Genomic DNA, 17,940 nt, shown 5'->3' with positions numbered 1-17,940 from the left:
CAGGAATTTTAAAAAAGGTTAAAAAGTTGTGTTTTGTACCTAGACTAAAAATATTTTAGAATATAACACATATGTTTCTTAGAAAGCAAGATTTCATGCAATGTTTTTTAAAAATAAAAGGTGTTTTGTTAATTAAATGATAAGTGATACTTAAATCAGGGTCTTCTTTCTATTCTTCAACCTTAGAAAAATCCAATTCTATGTAGAATACATGTCAAAAAAGGTCAAGAGTTCATTTACTTAAATACATGCTATGTAAACATATTTGTGATTCCTAGGCAAAGCTGTTTTAATGAGAAGAGTGAGCTACATTTTCGGGACCATGACCACTATTTATTTCCAGAACACAGCTGTCAGAGCAAATGCATTTCTATGCTAGGTCTTTTTCCCCGCTATTAATAAATACACGGATCCATCCTATCCAAGTTCATAACAACATATAAGGCAATTTGGTCAATGCCTCATTTCACATTAGCTTTGTATTATGTCACAAACTTCTTTAAACACTCCTTTGAAAAGTTGGACCTTTCACATTAATATCATTAAGTTCCTTAATAATAAAAGCAGAAGTGAATAGACACAAAGTTTTTTAAGGCATAAAAGTATACCCTATATTACCTTTGTAGAACTACATTAACTCAAAACAAAGAATTCTGACAAAATGTTTGTTCTGTTCTTAATTGGATTGAATGGTAATACAAATATCGTGAGCCAGACTTACATTCCTCATATATTATACTTTAAATGCCCCAAACCTTATATAAAACCACACCTTAGTTTCTCTCACAATTCATACTAAAAGAATCTCAGCTATAATTTTATGTGCTTTGAAATAAATTCTCTCCTTGACTGTGACTACTATAAATTTGAAAAGACTAGCTCCAGTTAGGGAGAAATTTTGAGAAAAAAACCCCCACAAACTGCTGAACTGAAACTTCAAGCCTTCTGTGGCTGACAGTCGAAAAGCTTCCCTCAAAAGGGAAGCAGAAACACAAAAATACGGACTCATACAATTACTGTAAACGGCAGGGCAAGTTTTATTACCACCCCAGTGCTTACAATATGATACACAATTTGGAACTCTCAGCAAATCCTGAGCACTGTCTTTTGAGAAGACATTAGGAAGGATGTAAACATTATCCTGAAAACGCCCGCAGCAACAACAACAGAAGCCTGAAGTGTTGGCCCCGAGGTGCAGAGCCACAGTCGGGACTGTCACAGGACACCCCATTTCAGCTCAGCCTCCCGGGCCCAGCACAGTCCTGTGAAAGCACAGCCCTGGGAAGATTCTCAGAGCAGCACATCCACCACCTTACTCCGTTCTCAGGAATTTGCTCCCAATGGAGAAATCGAGTCAGGCTGACTCTCGCCGGCGTGAGCTGGGAGAGGAACTGGAGCCGCCGCGTCAGCAGCACTGGGATTTGCTCTCGGCGGGCAAGGCCTCCTGCTCCAGTTTAATTTTGTCCACGTCGTTTTCTTCATTAGGAAAGCTCTGCTGGTTCATAAGAATGTTCTCCACCAGAAACCGCGCTGCTTCATCTATGTTTATGTTATCCTGGAAAGCAGAAATACAGAGCAGGATTCTTAGAAGAAAGCATGAAGAATATTAATGGGAACTAGAAAAATTCCTCGGAGGGGACATTGTAAATACACCAGCTACCATCTTCTTCTCCGATGTTTAAAGTCTTTGCCACGAGTTCAATGCTATTGAGTAATGTGGCTGTGAAACCTTTGGGGTTTTTTTGTTTGTTTTGGTTTTTTTTTGGTTTTTTTTTACAAAAGATCATGCTTTTTAGGTTCCTGCTTTAAATTTTCTGCCACTGAGGGTCAAGGTACTATTGTGATGGTTGCAAATGAATCTTCACCCTGCTCTGGGTTGTCACTCACACAAATGCAAGCACTGAAATGAAAAACTAACCCTGACCTTGGACATCTAACTCAAGTGTTCAGGATACATTATGAAGACAGATGTCGAAGGGCTCACACCACACTAAAATGGCATAAATCCATCACGTCACTCCCCCATCTCTGAGTGATGCCAGCAGGGTTCTTGACGATGCATGGGAAGGAATTCAAGACACGAGCCACACAGACAAGAGGTGAAAGTGGAAACAGGTTTTATTGAGCAGAGAGGACAAGCCGGAAAAGCCACTTCACAGACAGAGTGGCGGACTCACCTCACGAGAGGAGGAAGAGAGACTCCAACTGTGTCTAGAGGTGGAGCTTCTATGTGTTTGTAATTTCTAGGGAAAGGGTTGATTCTTCCCTAAAACAATTATACAGCGGTGTTTAATGGTGATTTTCTGTTTTCATCATTCCTTCTACATTTATTAGCTATGATCCTACTGTTAGGAAGATCTTTCTCTTCTCTCCCATTTATTTATTCATCTGTTTACTCATCTCATGGACTATTATTTTATTCTATGGATTAAATCTATTATAATATTCTTTTGTAAAGATTTTATTTAGTTATTTTTAGAGAAAGGGCAAGGAGCATAGAAAGAGAGGGAGATGAAACATTGATGTGTGAGAGAAATATCCAGCAGTTGCCTCTTGCACAGCCCCATCTGCAGACCTGGCCTGCAACCCAGGCATGTGCCCTGACCGGGAATTGAACCTGCGACCTTCCATTCGCAGGCCGGTGCTCAATCCACTGAGCCACACCAGCCAGGGCGCAATATTCTTTACTTTGCTGCTCAAATTGTCTTACATTTTGGAGCTCCTATAAATAGGTCCCTGTGTCTTTTTGACCTGTCTCCACCACACCTTGTAAGGGTTCCTTACTCTCTGGCACCACAAAATAAATATCTCAGGCACATCTTTACTGCGCTTGTGCCAGTCCTGAAATCGCCATTTCTCCAGGATACCCAGTTCTTTTTACTGGAAAGCAGTAGTATTTAAAGTTACTGAGGACTCATAAGATCATTGGTTCTGCGGTGTCATTGCTTCTAAGCCCTCCCAGCAGACAGACCCAGTAAATACATGTGTCTCCCTACACACACCATATCTATTTCTACGTTTACCCCTCTGTTTATACATATATAGTGTATGCATATACACGTAAGGTATATATATGTATGTATATAACATTATGTTAATACTGATCTCTCCAACTCCAATCCAACACACGTGGAGGTTCATTCCAGCCCTCTCCGTTATTTGTTAGGCCTTTCTCAGACACTGAGAAACCTGCAAGACCTGTGCTATTTATTAAAGTAACTTTTCCAGCATCAACACAAGCTTTGTTACTTCCACTCCTAAGATAAGTATTAACTTTAATTAAAGTATTGGTCTCTGAATGTCCAAATGTCATTCCAGTTCCCTCCATCCCCCGTATATCAAGTAATTACGTTTTCTAAGTGCAGTTAGTGGCCACTGATTAGGAACAAAAAACTCCCAGGTTGCAGTGTAATTAGTCACACATTTTCATATTGGGAAGGCATGATTGGCCACAGAGGTGAAAAGATGAAATTCATGAACTCAAAGCAATCATTTGGCTATGTTCCTACTAGAATTCAGATCCCTGGAATTCAAGCAGAAATCAGACTGGAAGGCAGCTTCTGGCCAGGTCAGAAGCATAGGTGTTAATGACACTTGGAGAGGGCCTTAAGCCCTGGCTAGAGTTTTTAACCCGAATTTTACGTTACTGTTATTCCCTTGGAACACTCCCCGTTTACTACTGAATTCCGCAGACGGTGTCTCTCGTGTATTTGTAGGAAGCACAGGATATACCTGGAACTTTACTCTTAACCAATGTTTTCCCCCTCATCCCTTTGTGCGATGCCATCTATAAATACAGCGGTGGGAAAAAGTAGATTTATAGGGGTTTTGTATGGAAAATAATAAAATAATTAATAATACAAGAATAAACTGTTTCATGTATTCACAACTGTAAACCTATTTTTGCCTACCCCTGTAAAACAAAGCCAATGACTTAATGCATCTCACACTACAGGCTAGGTGACACAAATGTTTACAAATCTTCCATTTCGATTCTGGGGATAAATCTGGATTTACTGTTCGAATGATCAATTCAAATAAAGCCTAAACAGACATTTTTATGTGTAACACGTATATCCCCTCCACTGAATCTCACGCTGTATTAAACATTTACACATACCATTAACTTCTCCAACAAAGATTAAGAAGCAAGCAAATCCTCTGACCCAGGAGCCAGAGGGCACGGCTTCGGGCACATGCCCCTCTGTACGCAGCCTTCCCCTCCGTGCAATTTCCTACTTCCGGTCTGGACAAGTGCTCATGCCCCTGCTTCCCTGGGCTTCATCTCTCTTCTGCCACTACTTTCTATTTATGACACTAAATGCCAAGACTCTAGAATATATTTACTTAAACGAATAGTCCTTAGCTTGGGAGGCAACACTTCTGCCTCCAGCAGAAGCGAGTTTGCCCAACGACTCCATCCTCACTATTTTCAGAGGAGCATTTTTGTGCGGCCTCTCATGCCTTTGCTTTTGTGATTCTGATCATCGGGGGCACTTCTCTTCCACTTTTAGGATGAGTTTCTAAAAGCTAAAAACAACCTGGTAGTGCATAAGTGATGGGGAGGAACAATGCTTTTAAACACACACACATATATATATACGGAAGTCAGAGAAAGCCTACGAAAACCTGGAACTGTTAGGGTTACACCAAACTTACGGCTTTGAGTTTGCCTCTCATTGCAGAATCTCTCAAACATCTCATCATTCGTACACGAGTCTGACTGCTATTCGACCTCTGAAGTGAAACTGCCACACACAGCAACCAAGCGCCCTCCGCCCTCCAATACTGGTGCCTGTGATTTCCACACTCACTTTCTTGCAGGTCGAGGCTGTGAAGATTTTCAACACTCAATGTGTTTTTGTTTTTCTTCAAAAAAACCATTTTATCTAGCTTCACATAATGGGTCGAAGAAAAATGCTCACTCTACTACTCATGAAAGAATTATGTCACAAATAGTGACACTTTCCTCTTGTTCAAATTCTTTCATACAGAGTTAATATACAACTCTTCAAGCATCACCCAAATACATCTTCTCTTCAATGCCTTGCTTAGTCTTGCATGTGAACTACATCTTTACAAGGGATATGGCCCTGTGTATTTCCAAGCTTTCTGTAAAAATAAAAAAAGTTTGTGCTTCATCTCATACACTCTAAGTGCACAAGACTTCATTTAAAGACTCAAACGCACAGAAAATACCATTTGTTATTTGCTCTAAATAATCGCTCATTTTTATTTTAATGTGAAATCTGTCCTTGTAATCACCTGCCCACTGACCAATTCTGAAAGCGTTCCTGCTGTGGACTGAGAGAAGCTGTAACCTATCCAGGCCACACTGCACTTTTTCCTGGGCTTCCAGCACCCACTCCCATCAACCCACCCACAGACTCCAGGGTTACTGCTCAGACCTACAAGCTGACAGCAGAGCGAGAGCGTATCCAGAGGCAAAGCGGATCTCACCTTTGCGGAGGTTTCAAACCATCCCGTGAAGCCATGCTCTTTGCAGAACTGGTCTATCTGGGAAGGGTTCTGCCCACCATCCTTCTTCTGGTCACATTTATTAGCTAAGAGAACAGCAGGAATAGGGCCGCCACTTGGAAGATGGACTTTACTATCCAGATCATTTTTCCATTTTAAGACGGCCTCAAACGTGGAACCTCTCGATATATCGAAGACTACAAAAGCACCAACAGCTTCTTTGTAGTAGACTCGGGTCATGTTGCCAAACCGCTCCTGCCCTGGAAATAAAATATAATGAGAAGTTAAACACTCCCAGTTGAGACAAAGTCTCTCTTCAATATAACACCTTTGACCCTAAGAAGAAATCCGTATCTTCCAATCCACAGCAACACAGACTGGCGAGATTAAGGACATATACACAGTACAGACTCACAAAGTGGAAGTGGCTGATCATGTGGTCTGGGTACACAAGTAACTAGTTTTTGTTCTGCGCCCCACAGCAGATTCTCCATAACCACCAATATGTATGACAGTACTTAAAGCTACAGAATCCACCATTTCCTCTTCCCTTGGTCTAAGACAAGAGAGGTTCTAAAGTAAAAAAAGAAAGCTGGGGGTAGAGGAAGAAGAGATAAGAGTAGAAGAAAATGAAGCTTGCAGGAAGAAGATAAGTGTAGTAGGTTAAATGTTAGCTAAAAAGATTAGGACTGGACAGGAGATAAAGACGCTGCTGTACTTTACTCATCTTTCCTTCACCTCTCCACCCGCTTCTGACTCGATATGCACGACTGATCTTCCCTACAAAGGCAGACACATGCAAACCTGCTCTTTTAGAATGAAACGGGGCATAATGGATGTGTTATTAAAAGAAAGATCAATTACAGAGTTCTTCAAATACTGTATTTTTAAAATAACTTAATAGGTGAAAAACTGGGAAAAATCTACTGCTTAACCTATCATATAGGACTTTGAAAAGCATGCTGTTACTATCCGATGTCATACTCTTCTCTGACATAGGAGGGATCCTCATCTTAACCTGTCAGATGAAAAAACAAGCAAAGAGCTCTCTGAGCGGGATTCCAGTGGCAATGAATGAAGAAGAACGGACTTGAACCCAGGCCTTCTGACTCCCACGCACCTATAGAAATACGATGCCACCCATTGTGAACTATTTCGCAGTGGCTTGATATATAAAGTTTATACTTTCAATAGGTCAGGTTACAGAGTAGAGGTCTAAGGAAAAATAAGTGGCAATCAATGTTAATTAAAGATGAACAACTCTGACCAATGATTAAAAACACTATAATAGCACACTTTCCTATTAAAACACACAATGAAAAACACACTTTAATTACATTTGATTGATAGGAACAAATGCAAAGCTACTCCCAAATTAATATTTTTCTCCTCCAAATTCTACTATGCCACCATACAATTTTAGATACTGCTTAATGGAGTAATGAAAAAAATAAAATAATCAGGTTTAGTCCAGAAAAGTCTTTATTATTCTGGGATGATATTTCCCACAAATACATAAATAAAATGCAGGAAGTCCCGGCCACGCTGAGAGGAAAGCACTGGGTAGAGAGGTCTGCAGTTACTAACTACAGAGACAGCTGCACGAGTTTTGTTTTGTGTAGTGTGTTACGTTAAGAATTAAAGCTTACAGCAATATGGAAACTCAGCAGAACCCGGGAGATCTCCCTCCTCTTCACGGGTCTGCGGAAGTGGTTCAGGGGGTGGGAGAACTCTGAGCAACACCACCTTCTTTGACCAGTGCTGTGGCCATTTCTTGCTGGAAGGGGGAGAACACTTGCAGGCTTTCTTGACAAAACACTTAAAAAGGACATTTTTATAACTGGAAGGCGACAACCTTCCAGTTATAAACATCTCTTATTTTACAGATGAGAAAATAAAATCCCAGGGAAAGTTACTCAGTTTTCCTAGACGGACTGGTTGTCTCATGTGCTGCCTGATGTGTGAACCAAATATTCCCGGGAGTATATACACGGCTCCACATGTCCCTGTGTTTCCAGACAGACCCGAGGCAGTACCATTAGCCAAGGAGAGGTTTCCCTGAAGGACAGGAAGCCCTACCACAGAAGTTAACGCCCTGCTCTGTCCCCCAGCACTCTACCAGGGCAGCCACGGGGAGTGTCCCGCTGCTGAGCGCCCGAGTAGCCCCACACAGGGGACAGCCTTCTCATCCAGATCGCTGTGCACACACTGCCGGCATATTCCACATGGCTCTGCAGTGTTTAATCCTCTAAAACAATAAGTTGCTGCCTTTTACAGATGAGGAAACCTTTATTATAACCGCATACCCTGGCACTGAGAAAGGAGAAAAAGAACACAGTGCTAGCCATCCAGGGTCAAGGGTATTTAAAGGGGCACAACTTACATACCCAGAGGGCTGAACCCCAAAGGACACATGGTGGCAAAAGATGTTAAATGCTTATCTAATACATAGTCACGAGCATCAAATACCAGTAACTTTGACAGGAGTTGAGCCAACATAAGTAATATATTTCCAAGAACACATGATCCATTAAGGAAAAGAAAACCACAAGATACTCTGCCTTACCTCTTTATAACTAAGGCCGATTTTCAACAGGATAGTGTTTCCCCTTGTATTTGAAACGGGAAATACTGCATTCTGAACTGTTACCAGACACACGGGCCAGACATGATTGTGATTTTAATCAGTGGTTTGTCTCAATATTTTATGTTCATGTCCCTGTCAGATAGATAATCTAAATGTGTCTTAATGTTCTTTGAAACTCAAAATATAAATGTCATAACAACAAACAAATCAAAGCAATAGGACAACTGGTGCTTGGTTTCCCGAGTACTAATGCTTACCTCCCCTCCCCCCCTCGCACACGGAGAATCACTGAGCTACATATTCCTGCTCAAGGCGACTGGCTGAAAGTGGAGAGTTTCTACTTAGTGCATGCAAAATCCTTTACAGAAGTCCTGAAATATCACTGTGCATTTCAGAGATGAAGCTCTTCCAACAAGCTGGTGTGGCTGGTGGCTCTTAGGTCAAGACCCAGGCAAAGTTTGAGGTCCAGTCATTGGTTCTAAAAGGATAGTTGCACGTCCATTAAAACTTTCATGGTTTGATATAGCTAATAGTGTGATGTCGTAATATGTCTTGGGCATCCAGTTTATGACTCATTGCATCACTACTTTATCGAGCTATTATAAGCTTGCCCCACATTACACTTTGATATTAAATATGCTAGAATTACAGGCATTGTTAAAAGTAAAACAATTTCGTAAAGTACTACCGTAGCATTAATCAATAACGCAGTGTAAGTAAGAACAGACTGTAATGCTACTTGCACATTCCCCCGTCCCCCACACTAGTCTGCACAATTTTCCATAAAACGTGGCTGTATTATGCTCAGTAAGAGAAGTTTAAAAGTTAATGCATCAAATTAGCACCATCTGAGCTTAGACTTGATAGTTCATTACCATACTACTAAGAAGGTAAAAGGGGTCCCATGACATTACACAATTCCATTTACTGCTCTGGTTTTTCTTTTCACTGTACATGAAGTGAGAGGGGGACCAGGTGTCAGTGAAACCTCCAATGTCAGACACATCTGGATCAACGCCCCTTCTCTGCAAGTCGTAGGTGCGCAGACCCTGGGAGAGTCCCCAAACCTCCCTAAGTCTCAGTATATCCGCCCGTAAACTGTAAACAATTCCCATTTTCCAGATCATTCTCAGTACAAACGAGAATGGCAGTAAACTGAACGACAGGGACTAGAAGACAGCGTTTAATAAATGCGAACCATTATTATGTGAGAGGGCCAATGACCCACAGTTTCAATCTGAGATTCCACGCGTGCATTCGGAAATGCAGCTCCACTTGGAAAAGTAAGCATGGTAGGAAAGACAGGCACAGTTGCTCGTTAAGTGACACGCACAGCACTGTTTTTGCTCAGACCGTCACCTTTTGCAATTGAGATGGAACCTATGTGTCAAGCAGAATAACAAAACTGAACTCGGAAAAAGTTGGACAATACCTAAACTAAAAGGAAAACGAACTGCTTCTGAGGTGGAGCAGCATTATCACTAAGTAGCCCTCAACATCACCAGTTCCCAGAAACATGTCAATGCGGACTCTGGGCCGTCCCTTTTGCTCTCTGAGAGGGCTGGGCTTCGGTGGTCTTTAGTCACTGTGTTAGGTCTGCCTTATCCAACTATTTACATCTCCTGTGGTGACTGTAAAAAGAACATCCAACTCTAATCAATTTAAAGTAGGGAGTAAAATCAAAACATTTTTTTGATATGTGTCCCAAGTCATAATGGTTATTTTTTAAAAGATTTTATTTATTTATTTTTAGAGAGAGGGGAAGGGAAGGAGAAAGAAGGGGAGAGAAGCATCAATATGTGGTTTTCTCTCATGTACCCCTTACTGGGGACCTGGCCTGCAATCCAGGAATGTGCCCTGACTGGGAATCGAACTGGTGATCCTTTGCTTCGCAGGCCCATGCTCAATCCAATGAGCTACACTAGCTAGGGCCAAAGTCAAATAGTTTTAAAAGTTTAAGGTATGGGCTTTTTCCTCTCTTAACTAATTTATTCAACAGCATCAAGAAATGGACCATATCTGTCCTGTAAATCCTCCTCTCCACACAGTGCCCTCGTCGGGGCTTCTGAGAGAGCCACACACAAGGAGGAGGTGATGTGAGACAGAAAGGAATGTATGGGTCATGGGAGGTGGGTGCGGGGGAGCCTGGGGAGCAGCAGCTTTGTCCTGTGAAGAGAACTCTCGGGGTACAGTGACAGGGCGGGTCTTTTGGAAGGGTGCAGCAAAGCCAATGACCAGAACAACTGTTCTCAACTTGAGTATAAATCAGAGTACCCAGGGGGCTTGGAAAACTGCAAACTTCCAGGCCCCACCTCTGGCAATTCTAATCTGCTACGTATGGAGGGTTGCTGGTTGCCTACTCCAATATCCCTTCCCAGAATTTCATTTGGGGAAGCAATACATTCAATTAAGAAAAAGAAAGGCCTATGCCCTGTCTGGTGTGGCTCAGTGGATTGAGTGCTGGCCTGGGAACCAAGGGGTTGCTGGTTCGATTCCCAGTCAGGGCACGTGCTTAGGTTGCAGGCCAGGTTCCTAGTTGGGGGCCTATGAGGGGCAACCACACATTAATGTTAATCTTCCCCTCTTTCTCTCTTCCTTCCCCTCTCTCTAAAAATGAATTTAAGAAATCTTTAAAATAAAGAAACCTAGATTTCCTACCTGGCCTTGTAGCAAGGCCTGTACATTTGACTGGACCATAAAGACATAGAATATAGCCAAGGAATACCTGAGTGGAGAAATGGCAGGTCTAGTCCATGAAAACTTTATGGTTCTGCTCACCAGCCTTGGACAGCCCAACCGCACACCGGCTAGGCGGGAGGACTGACTTCTCTCTTGATAAATCCAGGAGGATGGGATGTTTGTCAGATGAGGCCAAGTCTGTTGGTATAGTCGATGCTAAAGAATCTGCATTTTAAGCACCTCAGATGAGTGTGATGGAGAGGAAGTGCCATAGAATCACACCAAAACAACCAAACATGTTTAGCTTAATTTCAAGAAATAACCAAAATTCACTGCACAAGACACTTAAGGCAAACATCTGGAGAGAAGTAAATGTAAAGAATGGGGAAGAAGAGAATGTAGGGTCATCTATCAGTTAGAAAGTCCAACGGAGATCCTTAAACTAACCCTGCTACCCACTTATTTTCATGTGGTTCATCTCTCTCAAAAGAAAAGTGAAGAAGTTACAGATTTCTGGCCTGCTGGATTGCAAAAAGTCATAAGGCTTTTTTGAAAATATAATTGAATAGAATTCCCAAGAATGTTTTTTCTTGAATTTTTATGTCCCTCCAGAAATCCCCCGACATGTATGTCTTCACTTTTTCATCATCCGAGAGAAGATCTCTAGAACCATAATACAACTTAGACTCGTCGACTTAACCCACTCTCTATTAGTTAAGTGTTGTTTAAACGTGAGATTCTCACTATTTTAAGGATATGCTATTTTGGGGTTACAAATCTAAGGCCTCCAGAGTCTTCTCTGCAAGTGTACTTTCTCTCAATTTATTTTTGTAAATGCCTAGACATATGTATTAATCTTTAAAAAATTTTTCTATATTTTATGAAGCTTTGACATCTTGGGGCCTTGTCTCACCCTCCCAGGGTTAGCTCCTTCTTAGAGATAGCAGACAGCCTGCTGAGAGCATGTCTTTGATGTTGTAAACCAACCAATCCACAGTGCACAGCCTCCATCTGCCTCCTGTTTTCAGGTCTCTGCACTCCAGGACTCTGTCCTTGGGCCCTAAATCACCCTGTGGCCGGGTATTAGACAACTAGGGACCACCCTACAGCCCAGAGTCACTAAAATCTTTCAAAGTACCCAAACCTAAGTTTGCTCAGCTTGTCTACGCTGCCTTGCCCATTTCTTCCTGCAGAAACCACAACCAAAGTTCTTGCCCATGCTTTCCCCTTGCTCCTTCTGCCACCCAACCAGCCTCCCTAAGAGGTCCTGCGTGGGGTGGCCTGCTCCCTCCCCCTGGGAACTGTAAGTAGCCAAGTCTGTTTTCAGTGGCTATCGTCTCCTGCTGTGTTGATTGCATCACACCTGAATAAAAACAAGTCTGGGAACATTATAAAATAGAACAAGAATCCTCGAAATTCCCTTATCAAAAGCTTAAGAAAATTGGGAGCTCGGAATAACACGTACAAGATGGATAAAAGTTCTGAAGTACACTTGAAACTAATGCTGCATCTCTAGAGTAATGCACGGCTGCAGGTGTCATCAGTGACGTCGCAGAGCAGATCAGGCAAACACCTGTGATGATCACCCTGCTTTCCTGGGTGTGCTCTGCAACCCTACACCATCAAACGGCCTTGTTATCTTCAGAAAAGTCCACAGTTTGGAAACAGTCTTTCAAAATGCACACCCAAAAAAGATGGAGCCAAACAAAACCAGTCTGCCTGGTAAGTGCAGTGCTGCATAATTAAGAGAATTATAACAACGGAAAGTTCTGGACTGATAACATAAAGGGATGATAATTATGACAATGGATATAAAATATGAGTCACATGCTCTAAGTACAGGAATGATCAGAACATTTGCAAATACAGATGAGAGTTCGCACTACTGTTTGATATCAGCAAACCCGCAATGGGCTTTGCTATTAATAGCTTACTGTTTCCATATCTCAGAGTCTTAAGACCTGCCTCTGTACAGTGCCACTGATTACCTACGTTTTCTTGGTCAAGTTCCTGTACCTCACTCTATTGAGACTATGGATCTCTAAAAGTTCATAAGTCATTTCAAACAAGAGAATGATGAGGCGTATGGTTGGGAATAAAGTCAGGTTTTAGTACTTCTTATCAGTGTTCCACTGTCTCTTCTGTGGAGCCCTGCTTCTTCCTATTTAGAAGAAACTTGATCATTAATAATCCCTGACGGTTAGATAATTTGGAGGTCAAGAAAGCATTACAGGTAATATTCCAGATTCCTGCTCATGAAGGGTTAAAGGAAAGTTGTTAAATAAGACCAGAAGAGACCACTAGGGATAGTAATTGGCAATATGCAAGATGGAACACAGAAATCAGGGTCAACATTCTAAACTAGGATGGAAATTTTAAAAAGTGACTCTAAGTACGGTTCATATCATTTAAAATGTCTTCCAAGCATGAATGTTACGCTTTGGTAAATAATATTTACATGAACTTCGGAGTAAGTTGTTTCTGATTTCTTCCATGGCCCAAAGGAGTGTTACTCAGATTTTTATAAAGAAATTTTCATCCAAAAAAGTAAATGGTAGCAGAATAGGCAACCCCCCCCCCCAAATATGCTACTTGGCATAAGGATTGTTTTGAACTAAAGGCCCCTTTTGTTGGACCTAGGACAAAAGTACTTAGGTTTTGCCACTCGGGTCTTCATTTCCTCATGAGGGCTCTTGGGTCACGTAAAACTCATGTTGAGTAACTTTCTGCTGCTAACACGTCTTACATGAGTTCAATTCTCAGGCCCAGCTGAAAACACTAAGAGGGTAAAGATAAAAATTTCTCTCTTCTACAAATGCAAATCACTTCAATGAATGCACGAAGGCTAAATTATATTAGCACTACGTGGACAAACTTTTATCTTGTAAAGATTTAGCCTATACCAGCCATTCAACCTACATGGAAAATTCTACAGTTGCTAATAACTTATAATAAGTAGTAAGCCAAATACTATTTCACCTACAATACATCATAAATGTAGATAAGAGATATCTCTTGCTACACCTTAAATTTATTATGCAATTATTAAACTCACTTTAAAATCTTACCAGAGACTTCAATAGTTTAATATATTTCAGTATGTGCTGAGACGCAGTCTCAAAGCAAGTAGGAATTAAGAGACAGCAATCGCGTTACACAAAAATTGTATTAAATAACGTCTGTAATTTAAAGCCACATACATCTGATGCAAAAAGAAAGTATTTGTAAGGCCTTCACGCAAGAGACTATTTTTCTTAACTTGGAGAGTTTTGGTCAAATTGCTTGGCCACACTTGTGGAAAACATTTGGACAATTCCTGCCTGCCACGCTTGCCAAAGCTTTCAAAACAGAGACTGAGTACAATTCCTTTACCACCTTTCCTGCCTCTAAAACAACAGAAAAAAATCTAGTAATAACACCACACCTTAGGTTAAATCATATCAAGTGGCCCGCTCTACCAACGATTTTGAAATTAAGGAATATTTCTACCCTTTGAGATTTAAATATGGTTCAATTTTGTTACCACATAAGGCAAATACGCTTAGCCACAGGGGAACTTTTTGGAGTGGCCTCCAGTTTGCCTTCTTACATCATTACTACTTAATTCCAATGGTATGAACTAGGACTCGCTAGAAGCTCAAATACCCAAGTCCATAGTTAACGATGTAGCTCTTAAACCTTAAAGCCAAGTTATTTTTGTCTCTCAGTTTAAGACTCCATCTCTGAAAACCTTATTTATAAGGTAACCCTGATAATCTCCAATCACCTCATAAGTTTATCTCTAATCTTGTTCATGGCTGGGGTGTGTGGGCTGAACAGTATCTAACATCCAGGAATGCCTTGGGGAAATCTTAAAGTTCTGCTTTCCTTCCTGGCGAAGCTCAAGTTTTTATTTTTTATTTATTTTTTAAGGCAGAAGAGTAAGGATATTCCATCTGGATATGTACCAGAGTCCGATAAAGACTATGCCCCCTTCCCAGCTCTATAGGGCTGTTCAAGAGGAATGAAAAATGAAGAGGTGATGTCCGGGAAGAAAACTCTTACTGATGTTTTTGCTTTCCCAAGTCTCCAAATATCAGCATTTCCCCTTTAAGCATAAAGACACATCTGTGCCATAAAAATCTTTCATTTACCTGCAAGGGGACCCAATCATAATTTAATAGCTAAATACTACATTATTTTCCATGAAGACTCATGCAAAGTCAACAAGCCTCTTAAGCAGAGGTTTAAAATCATCCTCATGGAAATTCACAGCTACACTGAAGATTCCTGGAGAGTGATAAGCACACGATAAGGCGGCCGTTAGAATCCATGACTTTGTCATAAAGCAATACCACTGTTCATAAGTGCTCTATGAAATAGCAGGAAGTGTTTCGAAAGAAGCCTCTGGCTTCAAAAGATGACTTTTCAAACGGACTTTTGGTTTTCTGAAAGAAAAAAAAAAAAGCTGACTATCCCCCTTTCTCTGAGGTATTGATATATATATATTCTCATATCCGAGGTAGAGAAGTCTGTTTTAAAGAAATGGGTATATAGGTTATAATTCTTCAATACTTTCCCATATGTAATAAGCTTTGGGTGAGAAGAACACTACCTAGTTCACAGGCCTGTGTCTCCCCACCCTCCACTACCAGCTGGATGCACTTCAGTTTATGCAAACGTAGGACGAAGGGTAGTCTCTCCAACCCTGAATACGCTCCTAGCCAAATACTGAGCTTCTTAACACTGGTAATAACCATACAGGGCAACTTTGGGTACCGAAATTCCAAAAGTTAACATCTTTGTTAATGCCCACATCCCACCCCATCACACCACCCAGAGTTCAAGTTTTCACAAATTAGAGCAAGGAGAATATGTACCCCCTCAAACAGGGTTATTATGCTCCAAAATGACAAATGAAAGCAAATGCCAGGAAAGCATAGAAGGGGGGTCAGAGGTGAGCGACAGGAGTGTTGGTTTAGAGAGTGAAGAAGGGGCATAAAGTTTCCAGAGAAGGTTTCCCAAATCCTCACCTGGGTGGTCTGACCTGGGAATGAGCATGGTGTGTGAAAAGCACTCCCTCACAAAGAAAGGTCTCAGATCCCAGGCAGGTGGATGAAAAACGTGCTGCAAAGGAACCTGATTTCTATTTTGGTTATGTCACAAACTGCAAGTGTAACTTTGGGTAAGTCATGAACTTCAGCTCCCATCTGTGAATGATAAAACTGAATGAGAGCAGCCAACCCCCTGCCTCTACTCTACCCGGTGTATTTATTATAAGATAGTTAACATTCAGAATTAAAACTTCTGGAAAGGCCCCTCTACCGGCAGGTGAGAGAGCGCTGGAGTACAGGGCTCCTTTCCATCCCTTAAACAGTATAAAAGGCTTTCCACATACTTAGCAGAAGGATCTATCTAACCAGGGTTATTTATTTATGCATTTACTTATTTTGTCCTGCTGTTAAATTCTTCAACTACTGCCCGTTCCACTGCCCCGATCCACTGGAATCCACTCCCTTTCCATCATCCCCTGTGATTTAGTCCCTTCTAAACCTGCACACGCGTGTTCACGATGAGGACAGAGAAAGAAGAGAGAAGACCGAGCGGAGTCGCGTGGCCACTGGCTCCCGACGGTTGGGGAACCAGGTGGACGCCCCTTCCCGGAGGCCGTCGCCCACTCGCCGCGGGGTTCCCGCGTGTCCGCGGCTCGGGCCAGTGGCTTACCCGCGATGTCCCACAGCTGCAGGCGCACCAGCGTCCTGCTGTCCCAGTTAAGGACTTTGAGTGCGAAGTCCACCCCGATGGTGGCCCGGTAGTGCTGGGAGAAGAGCTGGTGAACGTAGCGCTTGATGATGCTGGTCTTGCCCACTCCGAGTTCGCCGATGACCAGCACCTTGAAGAGGTGCTCGCGGGTCTCGGGCACGGCGGTGGCGGCCGCCCCCCGTCCCAGGTCCCCGGCCCCACCGCCCGCCATGAGCGCCTCCAGCCCCGCTCCAGCCGGGCGGCTGCTCCCGGGCGAGCTCCGGCCCCGCGCCGGACTCCCGCGGGCCGTCGAAACTTCCCCGAGGCCGTGCCCGCGCCCGCGACACCGCCTGATCGTCACAGGACCCGGAACCGCCCGTCGCTCACACCCTCTGAGGGGCGGGGAAAGGACGGGGGCTGGCCCGGCGGGGGAGGTCCGGGCTCGGAGGCCGCCCCCTGCCCACGTCCCCGCCCGCGCTCTGGCTGGCCCGGCCAGACCCTCTGCACTTCCTTCGCTGGGCGGCGCGGATCCCGCACGCCCCCTAGTGGCCAGGGGCCGACTGGGAACCCCCCGAGGGCCCAGGAGAGCCCATTAGGGTCAAGGTCAGCCTGACAAACGGCTGAGGCCCCTGAGCCACCTCTCGAAAGCCCGAACTCAGAATGGAGGGGCGGCGCTGGCCTGGGAATAAGCTCCTTCCCTGGCTCTATCTGCCCTGAGAAGGTTTGACACCTGAAGATCATTTCCTGAGCGAGGGAATCTATCTCCAGTGCCTGTTTTTCTATGTTTACACTATGAACTGTTGTTTCTCTTTTGCAAGTGCCTAGATTTCACATTCTCGTGTGTTATGTCAGTTTCCACTCTGCATGCTTTACATCTTCAAATATTTGTAGCTATGTCTCACTTCCCATTGTCTCTGTTCTTGGTCTATTTCATCTTTTGGGTTTCTAAACTTTTAAAATTCCTCTGTTGTCATGTTACTGGAATTTTAGGAGCAAATGCCAATAGACGCATGTGTTCAATTTGGCATGTTTAACCAGAATTCATAGTGGTATATATAAAGTTTCAAATCAAAATATTTGTCAACCCTGTTTAAAAAACCATCAGTGGCTCAAACAAAATCAAAAACCCGCGTCGGAAGTGTACACTTCGTAAGAGGGCACTGAGTGCTTCTCAGCAGCCTCGCTGTCACTCAGATGAGCTCCGCTGCTCATTACTGAAGTCCCCCCTCTTTTCCTGAGATGCTGGGCTTTTCTTTTATCTTGGGTTGTTGGCTCTCAACTCCCCTTTCCTCTCTCTTCCTTTGTCTAGCTCCTACTAGTCTTCAGCTCTCAGCTCAGACATCACCTTCTCTTTCCACTTCGCCCAAGCATGGGATGGATGCCCACTATTTCCCTCTGCAATAGCACCCTGTGCCGGGTTAGTCACTTTAGAACGCTGTGTCCCACTCTGCATTATGAAGGCTAAGCAGGGACTT

General features: G+C 42.9%; 1 protein-coding gene across 1 annotated transcript; it reads right to left on the bottom strand.

The window, feature by feature from the left end:
- Window positions 1-298: 298 nt before the first annotated feature.
- RAB32 (RAB32, member RAS oncogene family) lies at window positions 299-16,845 on the bottom strand. Its single transcript, XM_024552092.4, has 3 exons — window positions 16,448-16,845; window positions 5,461-5,738; window positions 299-1,555 (listed from the first exon to the last, which is right to left on the bottom strand). Exons 1-3 carry the CDS (start codon window positions 16,695-16,697, stop codon window positions 1,406-1,408), a joined length of 678 nt encoding a protein of 225 aa, XP_024407860.2. The 5' UTR covers window positions 16,698-16,845; the 3' UTR covers window positions 299-1,405.
- Between the last annotated feature and the right edge of the window lie 1,095 nt (window positions 16,846-17,940).

The sequence above is a fragment of the Desmodus rotundus genome, chromosome 11 (genome assembly GCF_022682495.2).
Source record: "Desmodus rotundus isolate HL8 chromosome 11, HLdesRot8A.1, whole genome shotgun sequence".
Taxonomy (NCBI): domain Eukaryota; kingdom Metazoa; phylum Chordata; class Mammalia; order Chiroptera; family Phyllostomidae; genus Desmodus; species Desmodus rotundus.
This window is presented reverse-complemented; position numbering and strand designations above follow the sequence as displayed.